Source organism: Amphiura filiformis, unplaced genomic scaffold, assembly GCF_039555335.1.
Source record: "Amphiura filiformis unplaced genomic scaffold, Afil_fr2py scaffold_26, whole genome shotgun sequence".
Taxonomy (NCBI): domain Eukaryota; kingdom Metazoa; phylum Echinodermata; class Ophiuroidea; order Amphilepidida; family Amphiuridae; genus Amphiura; species Amphiura filiformis.
In genome coordinates this window covers 1,091,190-1,114,176 of record NW_027305490.1, presented here as the reverse complement: position 1 = coordinate 1,114,176, position 22,987 = coordinate 1,091,190, and the positions used below count along the sequence as shown (strand labels likewise).

The 22,987-nt window shown below is 37.6% G+C and overlaps 1 protein-coding gene across 1 annotated transcript; it reads right to left on the bottom strand.

Annotated features, from left to right (window-relative positions):
* LOC140143708 (carboxypeptidase B-like) lies at positions 1 to 22,587 on the bottom strand. The gene is made up of 10 exons (XM_072165521.1): positions 22,329 to 22,587; positions 16,674 to 16,755; positions 15,825 to 16,043; positions 14,943 to 15,041; positions 13,172 to 13,270; positions 10,837 to 10,947; positions 9,531 to 9,621; positions 5,964 to 6,175; positions 2,948 to 3,032; positions 1 to 110 (listed from the first exon to the last, which is right to left on the bottom strand). Exons 1-10 carry the CDS (start codon positions 22,391 to 22,393, stop codon positions 1 to 3), a joined length of 1,173 nt encoding a protein of 390 aa, XP_072021622.1. The 5' UTR covers positions 22,394 to 22,587.
* Positions 22,588 to 22,987: the final 400 nt, after the last annotated feature.

The following is a 22,987-nucleotide window of genomic DNA, read 5'->3' as shown; positions in this document are numbered from 1 at the left end:
TTAAAAAAACAAAAACCCATAGTTTCCTTCATCACGTAGCTCAACTATGTAGGAATAACTGACACCTAAGGTGACATACCCGTAGTCTTCGCTTGCCCCAGCAGCTGGGTCTGAAATAAATTTAGAAATAAATAAATAAATAAATAAATAAATAAATAAATAAATAAATAAATAAATAAATAAATAAATAAATAAATAAATAAATAAATAAATAAATAAATAAACAAACAAACAACAAAGAGCATGATGGTAAATCAAAATAGATTAAAGAATTAAGGTGCCAGTTATTTTCACCTCTGTATATCGTAAACAAAGACATGTGTGTCATAATTAGAACAGATATTTCTATTAGCTCGGATTTTAGACCTCATTCGTTGAAATCGGTTAAAAAGCAAAGACACGGTGATCAGGTTAGGGGCTGTACAATAATTATGAGCCCAGGGGAGGGTAAAATTGGGGGGGGGCAAGCAATTTTTGGCCAGCCGAAAGGGGGGGCAAGCAATTTTTGGCCAGCCGAGAGGGGGAGGACAAGCGATTTTTGGCACACATTCATGGGGCGTCTTTTAAATAAAAACACTTAGGCTTAGGAAAACAGTACGGAAACGCTTTAATATGCAAATTTTCCTGATTGTTGTGCTCGCAACATATATCTAGGCCATTTAAGGTTTGCAAATTGGGACCTCAAAATTGGGCATGTGTAAGGGGGGGCAAAGATTTTTTTTTTTTGGCGGGCCGAGAGGGGGGGCAAGCGATTTTGGCGGGCCGTTCGGAAAATTTACCCCCCCCCCATAATTAACAATATGCAGACTATTGTTCTCATTTGGGAAACAAAGGCCACGCACAGTATTTGTTACCGTGCGTTTGCTTTGTAATGGTGCATCCAACTGAAATTATAATACCTATTTCATCACAGCCCATTGCGATATCGCACAGGTAAATCAGAAACATGTGTTTGTTGATTTAACCAGGGATATGAGACACGTCCCTGATTTAACATAGTTAGCTGTTTTGAACGAGTTTTTATCTTGGTTTAATGGGGTTTAAGTCCTGCAAAGGTCGTGGTGAATTTTGCTGTAGACATAACTGCATAATGGATACGAAATAAAAAGTTGCACTTTTGTGTTCTAGCTCAATGAAAGCACGACGCTAGTTCAGTTTTTCGTGCTAATCAATGCAAGCACAGCGCTAGTTCTCTTGTTCGCGAACGCTTTGTGTACAAAACAATAGGGCATGCAATGTGGCAAACTGCAACTTTGAAATTTGCATCTTCCTTGTGTTTTTTGGATCGTCGTGTTAGATGTTGGTTCCCGTGCTGGTTCCAATTATAACATATCTGCCTTTGTTTAGGACTTATGATATAGGATAAAAAAAAAGTTGTTTGATTTAACGTGCGCTTCAGCTAGGCATGGCCTAATTATCAGCACACTTCAACAATTATTCCGCTGCCATAAGGATATGATATATCAGAATCATTTCCGCTTCACCAAGTCCCCAACTGATGCGCAGGTACTCTCAGCGACTTAGATTGTGATTACCCCAGCAGCTCCCCATTTTACACCTGGGTGGAGTGAAGCAATTGGGAATTAAGCTATCTTGCTCAAGGACGCAACACACTGGCCGTGGTGGGGCTCGAACCCGCAACCTTCCGATCATGAAGCTCACGCCCTAACCATTGGGCCACCGTGCTTCCCACGGATATACCATGGATACAGGGGTGAACGTACCTGGTACTTTAATTATTTGATAAATTAGTTAATAATTAAATCTGGTCAACCAGAAAAACTCACTTTTGATTTAAATGGAATCACCAACGTTTCGGCCAAAACCTTTGGCCTTCAGCTGGGTGGATGATTTAGGGTCATCCGAGGTCAATCGATGAGGAAATTGCTTGATGACCCGATCCCAACCATGTGACAGATTAAAGCCATAATGTGTGATTTGCTTCACAGCGACGCCCTCAATTTTACTTGGATTTCTACTTTTTGTATAATTATAATGCCCAGTGGTATACTAAAATACCACGTAAAAGACTAAACCTGAAGTGCTTTAATAACAGTAAAATTTAACTTTTTGTACTAAAACCGGGTCGACCAGGTTTTATTCAGAGTTCAACGATCGAGTACTTGCTAACATGTACCGTGGATATCAGCTTGTATGTACACACGTCGAGCGCGATGCTCCGTGCAGTTACATGTAATACGATCGGCGTAGTACACGCATGTAGGCGTTGGAATGAATCGCAATTTTCTTTGTTATACCTCTTTTGTTTGGCTCGAAATTAAAAGGGGATAATGTGATCAGTGAAAACAAATATTTACATAAGAATCTATTCTTTATGCAAATCACACATTATTGCTTTAACTCTAACGAGTAACGAGGTTTTTTTTACCAACAATACCATGGTTGTTCGATGGGTTCCCATGTGTCGCCGATTATTGCCAACTTGTATATGGTGCGATTCGAACAGTGTGCCTTGTCGTCTTACCCCGGATCTCCACCTTCCAAATGGTATCGTTATGTTGACGATACTTGGGTTATAGTCAAGTCTTCGGAGCTCGACAACAATATCAAATTCACCCAAGAAGGTCTGACGGATTCAGCAGTCTACAAACACCTTGAGGGCAGTGGTCACAGTTTTGACATTTACGACGTTGTCGTTTTGGACTGTGAACCCCGTTGGTTTGAACGGGGAGTCAAAGAAGCAGTGTCGATACGAGCCGAACAACCGTCCCTCAACAGGAGCGGGGCAGAGTGAATCTGTCACATGGTTGGGATCGGGTCATCAAGCAACATCCCTCATCGATTGACCTCGGATGACCCTAAATCATCCACCCAGCTGAAGGCCAAAGGTTTTGGCCGAAACGTCGGTGATTCCATCTAACCAAAACTGAGTTTTTCTGGTTGACCAGATTTAATTATTAACTAATTGACAGTTTATGATACTTACACATGTCAGGTCCAGACATTCCAACAAAATATTCCGTTCCGTACGGCTTTCTCAAAGCGTCAGTTGCTCTTATAGCTAGATCATGCTGTTGTATGTCGAGTAAATATAAAGAAATAAAACACGAGATGGTTTCAGCTCAACAAATGCAATTTTCAGAGTTTATGTTATCATGCCTACAATGAATAATCCCCGGAAATAATCATGCATCACTAGCACTATAACATGCTTTAACGTGTATTTCACTGTAAATAGAAAATACATACGCAGAGAAAGAAAAGAAAAGGAGGGAAATGAGGAAAAAGGAGGGGGATAAAAATATCTTCAGGGTGCTTAGTTCCAAAACACAGTCGGTTCCTGACTTTCTTCGAAAACAAAAACGTTCGAAGTATATTAGTACAGTCTTCGACAAGTAAAAAATTTGGAATATTTTTCACTTTATTTCCATGACCATCCTTAAAATGTTTTACTCAATGATAACTCCCAAAAATCAATCTGTAGATGGAATGGGGTATTCCTTCGGGTATATTCGCATGCTATGGTTTGTCGTGGTAAATTATACAAGAAAGTACGCAGCATTTTTTTAAACATTTCAAACTTTCTTGCTGTAACAAATATCAGAAGTCATCAGATCTATCTGGAGAGTTGTTCTTGTTTTTGTTAGATGAGTAAGTTAAATTCATAAATTGGGTGTGGTTCTTTTGCCTTTTTCTTGTCATTCTAAAACTCTCCCGGGGAAACTGATGTACTTGCGATTATGGCTACCACAGTAAAGATACAGCAAAAACGTTGAACTGGCAACCCAAACCTGCCAAGAGAAGAGTGTTTTTTATTACCGATTGTATTAAAGGCCGATTCTTTTTATGGCATATCATCATAAACTTAGTGTCAAATGGTACATGTAATGTTAAGTATTTTAGAACTTGGTTCAATATTGCAAAATCAAAGAAAGTCTGCTTCCATTTTTGGCATTGCATCACCCATCGGTGTTTGATTAAAAGTTTGAATCGATCGAAACACACAATTAACAACAATACAGCTAGCGCTATACACATTATTTTTAAGCAGGATTAACATGTCTAAGATATATCAAAACATGATAAGTTTTCTATGTTTGCCTGCCATGATATTTGTAATTCCGGTATGTTGGAGCTGTGGTGTATTCAAATTTCAAGATGGCTACTCATGAAGCGGGTGCGTCGACTACACCAGGCACAAAAAGAAACTCGTCAGTTATATTCATCCTTGCTGTTCAATAACTTGATAGTTTTGGATTATTCTGAAATATACATTTTGTTAATTGGACTTTGCTTTCTCATTTGACACCCTGTTTGTGAAAAACGAACAAGAATTGACCAAGATATGCGCCTCCAAAGCCTCAAACCCCAAAATCAGAAGTTGCATTTTCAACGATTTTCAATGGGAACGCATCGTTGTATTGCACACAAGCACCACGGGCCAATCAATAAAGCACACAGTGTAGCAGGCACAATTGAATCGTTAAAATTGCAACTTTTCATTTTGGGGTTTGAGAGTTTGAGGCGCATATCTTGGTCAATTCTTGCTCAATGTTCACGAACAGGGTGTCAAATGAGAAAGAAAAGTCCAATTAACAAAATGTATATTTCAGAATAATCCAAAATTATCAAGTTATTGAACAGCAAGGATGAATATAACTGACGAGTTTCTTTTTGTGCCTGGTGTAGTCTAGGGCATCACACTGACATTAGTGTAGTTCAGCTTAGTTCAATAGCGGAAAGGGGCAGGTGTGTACGAGTCGATCCTCTGCCAAATTAGTTTAATTCCTTTAAAAAAAATTTCATTTTAGGAAAATGGGACTAGGTTTATTTATGACGTAGGGTGATGTAAGTGAGCAACACTATGCTGAGTGTGGATTACATTGCAGCACGTCAAGCTGACAACGGTTGCTATAATATAATAAAATAACGCTACTTTAATGCACAGACTTGGGAAAGAGCCGAATGGTGGGTGCTTCAAACAAATTAGTTGTGAAAAGTGACAGCCACTTGAAATTGGGCCGAAGTTATGCATGGCGTAGAGGTGTAACTGTGAATAACTATTAGCTAATTTCTTTAAACCACTGAACTGGAAAACTGTGCAATGTTTTCTATACTATATGATCAGTTTCTTAAGAACTGCTACAAAGTATCTTGTTTCTGTATTTTTAATATAAAGCGCCAAATTACAAAAAAATGTTCTTCAATTCTGTCATGTTATCTTAGTAACTATTTAGTCTGATAAAGATATTTTTGTCACGAAATGGCATCAAACGTGCCCCTCTCAATTCGCATATATCAATGCAAGACCCCCCCCTTAGGCCGTGTCACCTTAAGACCCTTTTATATAACCACAAATTATGACTTATACTATTATCAGTTCGTAATAGGCGATAATTATTCGGTTTTGTCAGTACTCGCGTCAATCAAGTACCAACTTGCGCCTGCGTAAATTCACAAAAGACGCATACAGTCAAACAATACGCAATGCGCGGTTCGCGTAGGTGGTGCTTTGTAAACTGATCTATATCAATCCACGATGTTATAGGGCAATTTTTTTTAAATATCTGCGCTATCGTAATTTGTATATTAACCATGCTAACCAACATTGACGCGTCGTTATACATAAGTGCAAATGAGCTTCCAAATAACGATTTTTTTTGATGTCGAGCATATCTAGGAATTAAAACAGCTGAAATCTAGGAGATAACGCTGACGAAACTTCGGCCAGGCACAAGTGACCTGGTGAACGAAGGGGGTCGCCGTAGATAGCTGGTCGGGGAATTTTTGCAGGATAGTCAAGTGTAGCCAACAATCACCCTGATCGAAACCGACTGTAACGAGGTCTTTTGTCATAGGTCATCTGCCCCGCCATTACCAGATGAGCCACGGGGAGAGCGGAATATTTTTGTCCTTCGGGGAATTGAACCCGGGACCTTAACCAGTGTGCCACGCTGCTCCCTTTTCGGGAGCCGAACCGAAAAAAACATGCTAAAGTTTACCTGCAAATCCTTATGTGGTTGCTCAATGTTCTTCTTATTGGTGTAACCCCATGGGTATAGCCAAAGCTGACTGTAGTTATGGAAGTCAATGAACAGTGCGATGTTGCCTGAGAATTGTTGGAGCCATTCATGTACTACAGAAGTCTCTATTCCACTCAATGGTGCCTCACCATGAAATATATCAGAGCAAGGGTTATCACTAGTTCCAGATCCTGCGTTGAAAAGATAGTACACCAGGCACAAAATGAAACTCGTCAGTTATAGTCATCATTGCTGTTTAACAACCTGCTAATTGTGGATTATTCTGAAATATACATGTTATTAATTGGACTTTACTTTCTCATTTGACAGCATGTTCGTAAAAATCGAGCAAGAACTGACCAAGATATGCGCCTCCAACCGTCAAACCCCAAAATCAAAAGTTGCAATTTTAACGATTCAATTGTGTCTGTTACAGTGTGTGCTTTATTGATTGGCCCTTGGTGCTTGTGTGCAATACAACGATGCGCCATTGAAAATCGTTGAAATTGCAAATTTTGTTTTTGGGTTTGACAGTTTGGAGTCGCATATCTTGCTCAATTCTTGTTCGATTTTCATGAACAGGGTGTCAAACGAGAAAGCAAAGTCCAATTTATAAAATGTATATTTCAGAATAAAAATTATCTAATCTAATGATAATTATCAGGTTGTTCATGATGCAGTCATGTCTACAGTAGAATTCACCACGACCTTTGCAGGACTTAAACCCCATTAAAAGCTATTAAACCAAGATAACACTCATTGAAAACAGCTCAACTATGTTACATCAGATCTTCTCTGGTTAAATCCACACACACATGTGTCTGTTTTGAGCAATGAGCTGGTATTATAGTTTCAGTTGGGTGAACGATTAACGCAAAGTAACAATTACTGTGTGGCCTTTGTTCACAAAATGAGACAATACTGTGCATATTGTTAACCACATTCTTGAAAATGAGAAACATAATGGTTGTGGGCCGTAACACGGTTTGGAAATAATTTCTTCATTTTTTTTTGGTGTTATCTGTCGTTTACATATCCTTCCTAAAACACCAAAGTACGAATATTTCCAAACACCTAAATTATCTAAAAATTTAGGACATGTTACAAAACTATATTTGCTAGAATTTCAGAAGAGTGCTTTTTATATTGGCCGGTTATTTTTCACACAGCGACGTTAACTAGGCAATGTACTATTACTAAAACACCAAAGTACGAATATTTCCAAACATCTAAATTAGCTAAAAATTTAGGACATGTTACAAAACTATATTTTCTAGAATTTTAGATGAGTACTTTTAATATTGGCCGGTTATTTTTCACACAGCGACGTTAACTAGGCAATTACCCATACTTCTAATATACGCTATTTGTAGAGGTTACGCGTCAATGGTAAGAGCACTGTGTATTGTGTATAGGAAAACGGACAGTATCAGTAACTGCAGTATGTGAACAGCAAGGATGACTATAACTGACGAGTTTCTTTTTGTGCCTGGTGTATACGGTTACACGTGTTACACGTGTTAGAGCGAAAACTGGGCAACTATAGTGTACTTGGGTACACTGTACACTACAGTGGTTTAGCCTGGTGGATGGCCTGTACTCCTCTATGGACCAGGGAATAACATAATAACGTAGTTTAGAAAAAGCGGTTATTGCTAAAACACGGGTGCAGTGTAGTGTTTCAAACACAGAGAACAGGGCAGAAAGAAGAGATTTATTGAAGAAGCCATCTGGATAAGAAAGAAGGGGCCAAAACACTCAACAGAGACGAGGGGAACTACTTTCTTCCGCACCAATTCCTAAATCAAACAACGTCATCAACGTCAGCTCCATCAGAAAGCAGCCATTGTGACGTGTTAGCACAAAACTCATTGATCGAGGTATGTAACATCAAATATTTGTAAATATCAACGCTTTTTCTATACCACGTTATTTGTTATCATAATATTCATCAAATGAACATCGAAGTTTAAGAATATTACTGAGAAATTTGAAATTTAAGAACATTTAAAACATTCTGACAAAGTGACAGCAACAATATGTTTACTTGCCCGTTGCCGCTCGCTAAACACATGTTTGCGCTATACAGTGCGTCTAAGAAAACGGTTTAAATCTCCAGATTTAATTCGGAATCACATAATTATGTGACCTGCTACCGCAAAATGAGCATAAAGTCACCAGCTGGTAGTTTCAAGATGACATGGCTACTGCGTCTGCGTTCCTTTTTCTTATGCACCTGTTACTGGATTGTACTGGTGGGCGGCAAACAAAGAACATCACTAAACTCAGTCGACCATGGTGTCTTGAAACTACCAACGTGTTACTTTATGCCCATTTCGTGGCAGCATGTCACATATTACATATATATATATCTGAATTTCCTGAACATTCTGGAGCTATTAAAGGGGCATTTCGTGATCCACAGCCTCATCCCCCCACTTTTCTCAAAAAAAGTTGAGATTTTTATATCGCTGGCTACATAATGTTTATGTACAAAATATTTCTTGCAGATTAATTCGTTTTGCAAAGATATCGTGAAATTTGAATTTCGTTCTGGTGCACCAGAACGAAATTACAACGCATTGTCTATGGAGCAGTATAATACACATAATCATGCATAACTCGCAAACGCAAAATCGGAATCAACTGAAATTTTGGGAATAGGCTTTTTTCGTGGATATGTACTGAAACATGTCATAAAAAGAGGATGCTAGGATCACGAAATACTCCTTTAAGGTAATACACTATTTTAAAGTGTTGCGATTTGGTAGTTCACAACATCTTGCGAATGGTAGTGAGCTTTGGCAGAAATTGCATTACTCATTTCCTTGCGAGCGTGTAGAAGAATTCAAATATCACAGAAATACTTTTGTAGGTCATGTGGTTCTTGAGTTATGTTGTAATGAGGGCTGAAACAACAACACTTTTGTAAAATGTACATAACTCATTAACAACAAATGAATTAAGCAAGTTTTCAATGTATATGATTTGTAGAATGAACTTTTGCAAAACATCAAAGTGCTATTTTTCAATAATATATTGATTTAGACAATAAAAATCGACTTTTTCGGCTGCTTCGACCAACATTACCTCGTCTACCCTTAATTTGATCGTCAATTATAAATTTTAAAAAAATCTAAAAATAGAGGATAATATACTATATTTTTGGCAAATTCAGAATCCCAACTATGCTACTCCAAAAAAATGACAATATCGGGAGAAATGAATGTATTTATTGTGGCCAAGAATTAGTGAAATATTGCATTGTCTTGGACCTGCGGGAACCGGAGATGCTGCACACTACCACAAATCGGTACACATGCCTTTATTATCAGCTTATACCTTCAAATTCGTTGTCTGGATGGCCAAAATAAGGAGTCCAAGGATGTCGAATTTTATAGTGGCCCCCGATTGAATGCTGTAAAGGCTCAAGTAGCGCGCACAAAAAATTACAATTAACCCCAACATTTGACCAAATGGCCATGCATGGATTCAAAATTACCTGACACCTATTAAGTTATTATTTACTGATGATTTAACACGTACCTCCCCATTTATAGGGGTAGTTTCTGTTTAAATCAGTTCCAATACAAGATGATCCAGTGTTTGGCTGGCGGTTCTTCCTCCACATACGATCCTAAGTAGATAAAAATAGGTTTTTGAAATGAGTAAGACAAATCAGACATAGGTACCATTTGCTGGAAGAAAATGGGGTGTCCATAAATACGTACTTTGGTGAGGGTCGGAGAACTGGAAGCCGGCCATCAGGACGATTTTGCAATTTTGCTCCCCTCCGTCGGACATCGCCGATATATTACCACCAGTCTTGTCAGCTCCATCTACCGGACAGAAATCGACTATAGGATTGCTCTGTGAATCGTCTTTTTAGCGTGGTATAAACACCTTGGACTAAAATAGTATTAAAATGGCAAATTGGTCCAGTAAACACCTAATTTTTTTCGCGTTCCATTGTTCAAGATTACGCCACCGGAATATGCTGTATCTGTTGCATCTTTGCAGATTCTCCGACTCTCCCCTACCAAATCATCTCCATCATCATGCATCGTTTATGTTTCATACAAATAAACAAACAAGCAAACAAAAGTTTTTATGACTATTATATTTCCAGCACCCATGCCACGCCAGTTCTGTTAATACCGTTCCATATTTTTATTCAATATAAACACAACCGGGTATGTGTCTGATATTTGCTTAACACAATCATGACAATAGAGGTTATCCATGTTCTATAAGCTGCATATCCTATCAACGACTGCTATACCTTGTTTAGGACATTCTAAAGAAGTACCTGCATGTGCAACCATGACTGTTTCAAAATAGCCCGCCAAAGTCATGTAGGTAACTCCGAGGTCGTGCATTGAATTAGTTTGAATGAGGAATACTACGGGAACCAGTGCCTTTTGTTAGAAGTCACACATGAGTGAAGTGGATAACCTCTATAGCCGGAATAAGCTATCATACACTTATGGTCCTCTCTACACTAAAGATTAATTTATTACTCCATCACTGAGCGAAAACCGGTTGGTATTTGACCAATGAGGTAGAGGCGCTTTTCCAAATGCAACAAAAAGCGCTCTACCTCATTGGGTAAAAGCCAATCGCTGTTGCTCAGCTACGTAGTATAAATTTAGCTTTAGATGTTATGATTGCAGACAAGTTCTGCCCCTCATTTAATTTTTGATTTTTAGTTTTTGAACAAAATAGAAACCAAAACTTATAATTTGAAACGAGGGGTTGTCTCCGCTCCCATCCGCACACACGTCGGCAAAAACATGGGCGTGACACGGATGCAGGATGACAATCTTAAGTTCGTGAAAAGACGATTACTCACATTGGTCCATGTGTAATCATAACCATCTACGTTGAGGGATGGTACAATATACCAGTCATAGTTGTCTACCATGGCAGTCACTGTGGAATCGACGCCGTACATTGTTACCATCTGCAAGATATAAATCACAATGAAACTAATAGGTGCGATATTATAACAATCTTTGCATGATGCAGTCATGTCTACAGTAGAATTCATCTCGACCTTTGCAGGACTTAAACCCCATTAAAAGCTATTAAACCAAGATAATACTCATTGAAACAGCTCAACTGATTAAATCGGATCTTCTCTGGTTGTGCACATGTGTCTGTTTTCATGTGGGATATCGCAATAAAGGTGGTATTATAGCTTCAGTTGGGTAACCGATTATAAAGGAAACGAAAGGAAACAATGGTATGTGTACCTTTGTTCACGAAATGAGACAATGGCCTGCTTTTTGTAAACCAGCATTCTTGAAAATGAGCAACATAATGATTGTTGACTTAACACGGTTTGGAAATAATTTCTTCATATTTTTGGTGTTATCTGTCGTTTACATATCCTTCCTAAAACACAAAAGTGCGACCCTCTCCAAACACCTAAATTAGCTAACAATTTAGGACATGTTACAAAACTATATTGTCTAGAATTTTAGAAGAGTACTTTTAATATTGGCCGGTTATTTTTCACACAGCGACGTGAACTAGGCAATGTACTATTACCTATAACATTAACTAAAACACCAAAGTACGAATATTTCCAAACATCTAAATTAGCTAAAAATTTAGGACATGTTAAAAACTATATTTTCTAGAACTTTAGAAGAGTACTTTTAATATTGGCCGGTTATTTTTCACACAGCGACGTTAACTAGTCATATCCCCATACTTTTAACGTAGGGCTATTTGTAGAGGTCACGCGTCAATGGGAAAGAGCACTGTGTATTGTGTATAGGAAAACGGACAGTAACTTCAGTATGGTATTTTTCATCGACAAAAAATGTTATCAAGAAACGATTACGACAAAGTGCAATATCTTCAGTCCCGATCAATCTCTTCAGCCCGATGTGCAACTACATTCGCCATACTGCTGTGTGTGAATAACGTTACTGGTAGAGATTGTACCTATAATAATCGTTACCAGTAGAGATTGTACAAATAATAAGAAAACCTTTTCAGACCAAGATATCAGGACAAATGGCCCCTTTCTTTGGAATTATTTACTAAAAACAATAAAAGAATAAATTTCTATAAAACATTTTCGCATTCAATTTAAGCACGACCTATTACATACCTATTATAATCTCACTAGTATCCCCGATCTTTGAGCCATTCCTTGCTGTATCTTATTTCTCTGTTATTGATTGTTAAGGGGGTACTACACCCCCTGGCCAATTGTGTGCCTATTTTTGCATTTTTCTCAAAAATTATAGCGCATTAGTGACAAGTAAGATATGTATGTTATAGGGGCAAGGACTACAACTACTGCACTGAAAATTCAGCAACTCAAGGCAAGTAGTTATTGATTTATTGATCAAATATTGGTTTCCCTCATTTTTGACTGTAACTCCACAACTGTTGTCTGTGCTGAAATAAAATTTCCAGTGCAGTAGTTGTAGTCATTGCCCCTATAATATACATATCTTACTTGTCACAAATGCGCTATAAGTTTTGAGAAAAATGCAAAAATCGGCATAAAATTGGGCAGGGATGTAGTACCCCCTTAATGTAACTTTAGTTCTTCTTTAATTCATTGTAATATGTTTTCAGGGGTATGTTACTTATCAGGCCTTATTGGCTTTGCAGCCTACTCCTCCATAAGGTTTTAATTGTTTGTCGTTGGATGTATTGTTTTTTAATATGGAAATAATAAATTGAAATTGAGTGAATTGAAATTTAGTGAAACATAGTGAAAATAATTACGTGAACTAAAACACTTAGCCATAGCCAATAGCCCAGCTTTATAGCCCATAAAGGCCCATAAGGCTTTATTTGTCTATCGTTGAACCAATGGGACTCATTTATATTACAGCCCTGGAAGTGTAGGGTCCATGCTTGGGCAAAATACCATAGGAACACAATGATGCGACAGAGACCCCATTTTGTTATGTAATTTGTTCAACTTGTACTACACGTACAACAGTGCTTTGATGTAGATAAATTATAGATAAAGCAAGCAAAACGCCTTGTTTCCGTACATTCTTCTGGTTTCAGTGCAGATTCTGGACTGGATTTTCATAGACATTTAAGAGAAAGTAGGCCACCGGAAAAAATGTTGAAAATGCATTTAATATCCTATGTGATTGACAAAAACAAACAAGTGGCATATCAAGTAGGCTACCCTCGGACTAGCTCACCTCATTGGCCATATACATCATAGTTGCTGGAGAGATCCACTCACGTGCATGGATACCACCTTGTATATAAATTACGCGTTTACTTCCTCCGGAGCTGATCTGAAATTAAAAAAAAAAAACATTAAGGATTTTAGAATTGGCAGTATATGCTTCGACTATATTTATAAATACGTATAAATACGCACGTGACCACCTCGGCGCTGCCATAACAGCTTGTAGACGGACAGTAAGTCTCGAAAGGTTTGGCTACAAAAGATTCTATTATAAACGCATCTATGCACAGTTTCAACCTCGTACACAAATTGGCCAAGCAAAGTTAGCCTAGCAATGCCTTGTCTCTACACAGTCTGTGTTTACGCTACACGGTTGAGTGCATAGCATCATAAGAGCTGTGGGAGCTTTTAACTGGTGACTAGTGGAAAATACGACATCTGTGATTGGTTTTTGTCAAAATCCCGAATGTTCCCTTCATCCAATCAGAAAAGGTTTATATCGAACGAAAGCTAACACTTTCCACTAAAAACACTGTTTTTTTCAAGGCGAATGTGGTAAATCTGTTGAAACGACCTATTCACGCACAATTTTTGACCAAGATGTAGGTTTTAAAGTCAAAACCCCGAGTGCTCCTTACAGTATTTTTCCAATTTTATGTCATTAAATGAAAGAGCACACTTTCTATTGTCCATATACTAGATTCATTTCAATGAGCAATGGCCAATTCTCTTTCAATTGCAATTCTTGTGCTATTTTCGCCTGTTTTGTCATACGGTTGTAAATTCAATGAACAATGACTTAATGAGCGCTTAGAAATTGATATGATTATTTCGTTAAACTCTGTGATTATATTATTAACGTTTCCGTCGATAAATACTTTCAAAATGTTGTTTTGATAACATATTACAAATTCGGACCCCCCATGTGTAATAATTTTGCTATTCAATTAATCCTTAAATTTGATGATATTTATCTAAAGCGTTCCTTTCCTTTTCAATGCCATGAGGATTTGGTCTCGCTTGCTGGTCTTGGTATGTCGTGCCCATAGATTGCCCACGTATTTATAAATATAATCGAAGGTAGCTGATTGGTTTAATTGGTTTCTATCTAAAACCAATTCTGAAATCCTTTATGTCTCTGTGTTTACCCCGCTCTCTGTCTCCCGAGGGTATTTCCAAAATGTGGTTGAAATGTTTACATACCACTATAAATGTATGTTTATATACCACTGAAAATTTATAATGTTTATATACCACTGAAAATGTATGTAAAGCGCTGTTACCCAACAAAACTATGACGTAATTTATTTTGACCGACAAGTTTGTCTGATACAGATTCCTTCATTAGATGTTTTTAAATGCCATAACTCTATTATGAATTCGGAATCGGGAGTACTTTACGGCAAAACAAACAATGAATTTCGTGTATTAGGGTGAAGTTCCATTGATTTTAGGGAGCGATCGTTATTTATGGCAGGGGGGGAATGGGTAAATTTAGGGGGGGAACACAAAATTTTTTTGTGATCTTGAGGGGGGAACCTGAAATTTTAGTTGAACCAGGAGGGGGATTGTTAAATTTTAAATGGAGAAAATTGGGAAAACAAGGGGAACGCGAAAATTTTGAGCGGACGCGAGGGGGGAACGCGAAATTTTTTGTCGATATTTTTGCCAAAACACCCATTCCCCCCCCTGCCGTAAATAACGATCAGTCCCTTATTAATTGATATTAGGGTGACTAGGCTGAAGCGCTGAAACCGACAGATAATTAGTCAACGTACCTTAACTGCTTTGATATCCCGACCTTCATCAGATTTCCCAATGTTAATTTCGGTGACAATACCATGGTCTCTGGCCATATCTGTAACCCATTGACTGATCTGTGTATTTAAGCATTATTTGAAAAAGTATTAACAAAAGCTATGAACTCTACAACTTACACAAAACTCCGGGACAAAAACAAATACACGCATACAGAGAACACACACGTAAATTTGTGAATCGTACTTTCGACGTTGATTTTCGGACGTTGATATAACGTCATTATGACGTTGTTTCGACGTCAAGTTGTGAATGTTTTACTCGTACGTTGTTGCCACGCTTGACCGCACTCAATAGGGACGTTTGAATGATACGTTTACAACTTAACGTCGACACAACGTCATTACAACGTCATAATGACGATATATCAACGTCCGAAAATTAACGTCGAAAATATCGTTGTCACAACACAAATTCGAGTTCACAAATTTACGTATTTACAACGTAGATGATAAACTAAGTACAGCGTCAGCGAACGTCGTGAAAACGTAGTGTGTTGGCTGGGTATATGTGTGAACGATAAAAGGAAAATACAAACAATCAATGAAACCAAACTAAAGGTCCGTTCATACTACGTCGCAATTGCGTTGCGATGCGTTGCGTTGCCGATATATCGATTACTTTTTGTCGCAACTCACCGCAAGTTGTCGCATTTTATGTATTTAACTTTATTGTGATATCGCAATGCAGTATATATAGTACGATGCAATGCGGCAACGCAGAGCATCGCAATTGCAGCGTAGTATGAACGGACCTTAAAACTAAACATCCGCCGCCTCGGTATTAAAACACTCCTACCGATTTCGGTTATGGTTTTGAAATTATTAATTATAAACACCCACCTCCTTACTAGTATGGTAGATAGTGTAATCAAACCCTGCCTTAGTATTGACACAGTCCGTGCATCTCTCATTATTAATGTTAGTTTGTACATCTTCCACAAAGATGGAGAAATCCAAACCACGGCGAGATAATTCTATTTTCACATCTTTGACGAGATTTGGGCCAACCATAATGTCCACGGGTTGATTCAATCTGGTTGGTTCTTTCCAGAAATCTACCTATTATAAAAATAAATAACAATAGAAAATAAATAACAAATGAAAAGTTATAATGGATGAGGCAGTCTGAGGATGAGGGGAACTTCAAGTCACGTGATGACGTATAAATCTAATAGCACCTAACATACATACGAGAGGATTTTTGTAATTGTCTGTTTCATGTTCTTGTAACAAATACAGGACTAGCAGGAAAAGGGTCAGACTACATGAAAGCCAGGGTATTTCAGAATGACAAGTTGTCACTGAGAATCCCGGTAATAAGGGACTGTCATTTTCTTCGGAATGGGGGGTCATTATACTGATGGTCATAGGATATTTAGACTAGGGGGTTATGATTTTTAACACCCAAAATAGGGTGGTTACAGAGTTATTAAGGGTTGGTGCCTCAAAATTTTTGCTCCACTCGCCTTCTTTACACTTACGATCGAAATTTTAACGCGTCCACGCGTCCTACGATTTTTGAGTATAATCTGATATCTTAAGATTCAAAAATCTGTTGACATTATCAAAAGTCATTACACATTAAGGCAGGTTTTTGTTACCTAGGTAACAATTATTTTTTGTGTGTGTCAGCAGAGCTAGGAAAACCATCCTTATATTTTAATAATATGTAAATAATAGACGACCTACGGTATCTTCGAGTAGACTGTACAAGTCATGTAGTCTTTGTAATTGTTCCATGTCCTGCGGTACCACACGCAACACCTGGTACCTGAAAATATAATGATCAGTATATGATAATGGTTCATCACTTATATTTTTCAATTGGTGAAGACTAAATAAAGCCACATAATATGTAATCAAATGCTGATCAAAACAATTGTACTTTTTGATCTCATGGCATTGAAACAAATTTTGGCCCCTATTGATTATTTAAGTTACATGAAAATCCAGCGATATGGAAAATATGACACAAATTAGCCTTAAAAATAACCGTAAAATTTTGAACACATGGTGATAAGGGGCTGTGCAATAATTATTTTCCCCCCGGGGGGGTAAAATTTCCAAACGGCCCGCCAAAAATCGCTTGCCCCCCCCTCTCGGCCTGCCAAAAATCGCTTGCCCCCCCCTCTCGGCCCGCCAAAAAATCTTTGCCCCCCCCCTTACACATGCCAAATTTTTGGGATCCCAATTTTCAAACCTTAAATGGTCTAGATATATGTTGTGAGCGCAGCGAGCAGGAAAATTTGCATATTAAAGCGTTTCCGCACTGTTTTCCTAAGCCTTTTTAGAGCGTTTTATTTAAAAGGCGCCCCATGAATGTGTGCCAAAATCGCCCCCCCCCTCTCGGCTGGCCAAAATTGCTTGCCCCCCCCTTTCAGCTCGCCAAAATTTCTTCCCCCCAATTTTACCCTCCCCAGGGCTCATAATTATTGCACAGCCCCTAATGACTTTCACGATGTTTTCTCACAATAGGATCAATATGAAGATTTGACCAATTTTCCAACTAAAGCTTCGCAATGGAAGCATGGGGAAAATTAGCTTGGAAAAATGTTCCCCAAAGGTATTCACCCCTTAACAATAATAGAAACACTCTAGCTTGTAGTAGCTTTTCTTGTCTTAAAATCATAGGCGGCGGAAGTAGGGACACGCTCCCCCTAAATGTTTCCATGGGCAGTATGCTTCGACTATTTTATAACTACGTATTTATAAATACGCACGTGACCCATGGGCACAACATACCAAGACCAGCAAGCGTGACCAAATTCTCATGCCATTGACTCTACAGAAAAGGATAGGAACTCTTTAGATGAACACCATAGCAAACTTGTTACACATGGGATGATTCCGAATTGTGATTTTTAAAGATTTTGAAAGTATTTGCCGACGGAAAAATATTTATCGCCGGAAACGTTTACAATATAATCACAAATTTGAACAAAATAGACCATTTTGCTGCACATTGGTCTTGTGTTATTTACCGCCTCTGACATATTTGCATTCAAATGTATACGAAGACCACCGCTGTATAGAATTATGGCAGCGCTGAGGTGATCACGGGCGTATTTATAAATACGTATAGTCGAAGCATACTGATGGGGGAAGCCCCCATAAAAATCATAACAGAAGAAACAAATAAAGCAATAATTGCCCTGTGCATCTTTCTTTTGATCCCGGAAAACACAGTATATGCGGCCAAATAGGGTAAAATTGCAACAATTTCTTGCATCAAATTTCAAAATTCATCTTTATTCTGGGCTTTAATAGTCTGAAATTGAGCATTTTTCGCACGATTCGCACGCAAATGCCCAAGGAAAACCGACATAAAATATGCTCGTATCCACCTATGTTAATGCTTTAGCTGCCACTGCTTATCATATCAAAAATGTGATTTTCATACAATTCTAAAAACTCTTATGTAAACTATAGGATGTCGTGAAATTAACTGTCTAAATAAACCGTTGATCTAAATCTTTATGTATTTTTTGTATTAAAGTGCACGGATTATTTTGCATTTTTTATTGTAACTCTTTTTTGTAACAATAAATAACTGTGCATCGGAAAGTGTGCTTTGTAGTGTGCTTGCGCAGTCTCAGTCGCACCACTGGGTTGTATGAGAATAAACGGTACCACTTGCTCAAATAGACGCTTTCACATTACTTTTTTTTTATCACTTTTATTGACAGTGGCCTGCCTGGTAAAGTGTTTTAACACGCCGTCAGGGTAGTTACCGAAATGGCGGAACCTTTTTGTCCTGAACAAAAGGTTCCACTTGATAAAAAACAAATCAAATCGGAACAAAGGAGCGGCGTTACGTAATCTAATGTTACTCCATGTTATACAAGCTCCTTGATTGGTTCCATGACATTGTCCACTACAAAGGCGATATTGATTGAACAGAAATATCGAGGGTTGGGAGCCAGAAAACCTCAACTCGAATCACCTGCTCCCACAAAATGAGCATAATGTCGCCAAGACACTATAGAAGATACAGCCCATGAAGCATGACAAAATTCAATAGAAAACAGACAAAAATTGCTGAGGAAATAAGACCCAAGCAAGGATTATTAAATCAGGATTTGACACTTCGTAATTTGCATGTGTCCAATTCTTATGTTAATAGCATATTGTTATTAAAATGATGGTCTGACCTGGCCAGAGGGCGTTAATGTAATAGACGTTTGATCAAGGGACAGACTAGTTTCCGTTTGTATCGGCTACCGAACGACATCCTAGCTTAGGGTCATTTTTGGATTTTTTTTTCTCATATCGGGACCCATGTTTGGGTTTTGTACCCCCATTCTATGACACTATTTTTATTATTCTTATGCACATTCCGACCAGACTAGCTTTGCCAGGCAGAGTAGGCCATGACGCGTAGGCCTATGTGCCGAACGTACATTTGGTCAAAAAACAATATTATTCGAAGTTTTAATTTAAAACAATTACCCTATTTTACTAAATTACCATGTAAATTAACCGGTAATTTACCGACTCACAACACTGACACGAATACAAGTTTTAGTATTATTTAAAATATGAGGGTGGGGTCATAACAGTTTTAGGTCCATTAACTTGTGAGACCGGGGGTCAACAAAGTTTTGGTTCACGAAGAGGGGATGGGGGTTAAAAATTTGTAACACGAAAAAATATATTGTCACCCCACCAAAGTATTTCTGAACACTCCCTAAACTTAGTTGATTTTTCAGCAAATGTTATTTTTCAGTGAGTTTTGCTTTTATTCTGTGTTAAATTATGGCAAACGGAAACAATCAAAATATGATGTAGAACAAATACTATAATCGCTCCTGGGTGTCACCCATGCATACTTTTTTTAATGTAGTCCTACCGGTAGGGGCCTATTGCCAATCACAAAGTTTGAAATTGTAATTGTTTAATGTAGGCTACTCCCTAACAGAATACGTTTATAGGCACGCTGGGTAAGTGACGTACTTAAATCGGATTAACTACCATAACAATAGATGAATACAATTTTGACTATATCGCCCGCACTCACGTTCATGATGCATTGAACCATAGATGTCAAAGAAATGCTAATCATTTGCACCTGTAAGATTAGTCTCTTTGAAAAGAACGGTATTGTATTCAATCTATATGATTGAAGACAGATGTACAGACGGCTTGACGTGAGCCTATGATTTTTTTCTGAGGTCTTGTGGTGTACGCTGGTTATCATCGATGTTGAAGTGCCTATAATAGTTCAATGTAAGAAAATGAGCCAATAGACGTGATGAATAAAGATCGGATTTTGGATTATTAGTGGCGGCATACAATTAAATGTCGAAATTACGGTGCTATTCTACTTTTCAACAATAATTCATACTGGTAGGCTACACCAATAAGTGTATTAGTGCAGATTGGTATTTTTCGGGATACTTTTCCACAGGGAGGAAGCACATGGCAAAAACTATTGCCGCGGGTGCCATTTTGGAAGGTCACGTGAAGTGTCAAATGATTTTTTGACTTCAAATACTCACTGTATTTCATATCTTATGCTTGTCGTATATTTCCTTTCTATTATCGATAGTTAGTTTCAATTTCGACATTTCTATATCAACAAGACATTCCCTTATCAAATTAAAAGACTTTCTTGCAGAAACAAATCACTGTGGCCTGATGGGATCATAGTAGTTGACCCACTTCCGCCAGGTCTAACCTTGCTTGGGGGCGCTTTTTACTATCTTCAACAGGTTCGATTCGCTAAATTTACGACACCTTTATGCGGTGACCTCAATCACATGGGCTGAGTAAGAGTTGATGTGAATTATTCATAACCGATCGATACCTTGCCTCACTTTGTTGAGAGCAAGCCAACAAAATTTGCCATAGGTTTGCGTGGCTAAACAAAAGCCGTGAATTTAGTGTCACCCCCCTGACCGAAGCAAGGAGCCAACTTTATCCTCATTTTGTGAGAGCTGGTCATCGTGAGTTACGGTTTTCTGGTTCTGAACCCTCAATATATTGACCAGAGTTTTATAAATCATATTTTTAAAAATTGGAGATATGGCCATTCGTATCGCACACTTTTAATGGATTTCAAAAGAAAACCGACTTTGTACTGTCTAGTTTATTCGTGAATTTATATTTTCTTATTTTATTATCAGTTTAGGCATCTTTCTTCGTTAAAAAATGATCGCATTTTCAAAATATTCTCAAATACATTCAGGGGTTCCAACACATTAATAGATACGTGATTTAGGTTATGTAGAAACTACTCCTTCAATATTAAATGTATTAAATCTCAACAATCGCATGTAAACATCAGCCCTTTCCAAACAAATAAAATGTAGCGCTGAACCATTTTGTAATGAAGAATAATGCACGTCTTGTCTGGAAGTATTTCACAAGACGCAAATGACTTGTCACGGTAAAATGCAAGCCTATGTGTCCTAGAATAATGATTTAAAAATCACACAATCAATCAATCAATCAATCAATCAATTAATCAATCAGTCAATCAATCAATAATAAATAAATAAATAGACAAAATAAATACATAAATATATAAATCAATAAAACAAATTAATCAATCAATCAATAAATAAATAAATAAATAAATACACATGAGAATAATTATTATGTGATTATGTTTGAGTCTTTGGAGATTATTTCGGCCGAGCAATTCAGATTATTCAATTATTTTCCACTAATCTTCAAGAAGTAAATCATCGCCAATGTACTCTGCACAAAAATTATCGTCTCCCTTAAATAAGTGACAATTTGTTGATATTATATTAACACTCAATATGACAATTGCAATATTTAATTTGATTGACAAAAGCTAGCGTTTAAAAAATGACAACATTTTCATTGGCTTTTCCTTCCAACACGCTATAAATAATGAACACAAGTTACACAACCCAAAGTTTCTAAAATCCTCATGCCGCAGTGAGCCGATTTCAAATGGACGAGAAAGCGCTGGAGAGTACCAAATTGCTCAACTCGCCAGTTCCTTGTGTAAATTGCTGTAATTTGCAAACAATAAAATCGTGCGGAATGGAGTGAATGATCAAAATGTACGGCCCACATTTCTTTATCCGGCGAGCTTATAGATCTACGTATATACCGTATCGTGCTCATTTCATCAAGAAAATGTGTCTCACTTGAACGGATAGATATTTTTGTGCGCCGTTTGTAATCATTAATTACAGTGTAAAATTCTTACTTTATTTACATTGCTTATACTTCATCCTTGTACACCAGAGTACAAAAATGTATTACTACCAAGTCAATATTTCCGAGCGATGCAAGTTAGTTTTTTTTTTACATAAAAGGAAAACAAAAAGCAAGTTAAACAAATAGACTTTATGAATAATGACTTACCCTCCATAATTTTTGACTGCCGAGGCAGATGCCACAAACACGAGAAGAGCACAAAGCAACTTCATGATTACTGATAGCTAGCCGAAGTATGCAAATAATATCAACGGATTGCAAATGAAAAATCCTGTGCACAGACGCTTTGGGACTAACGATTCCATTTTTAACTTCATACCGATTTAACACCGCTATCTTAAGCGATGAATATTCATAACTTGTATATGCGTTAAATGTGTTAAATGCTTGCATAGGGATGTATCGGCGAAAGTACGTCAAAATGGCCGACCAGTGGAATGTTACGCATCCCAGAATGCAATCTGATTCATTTATTCAGTATTGTTTTATTTTTGATACTTCAATCATGCTTTATTCATTGGGCTATTCCAATTTAAATCCATACATACCTTGATTGAATATCATATTTCATTATCATATTTGTTTGTTTCCATCAAAAATAATGTCAATTAGATAAAATAGCAAAGTGGAATAAAACATAAGATGGAAAAGATGCAACAACAGGCAAGAGCCTGGATTAAAAGTTTATACAAACAAATTCATCAACTAAACATCGATTTTCCCAACCTTCCCAGTTTCGGCAATCAAGTCTGTTGCCTGAGTCACTTCTACGACCAATTGATCCTGAGGGCGTCATCATTTTCTGA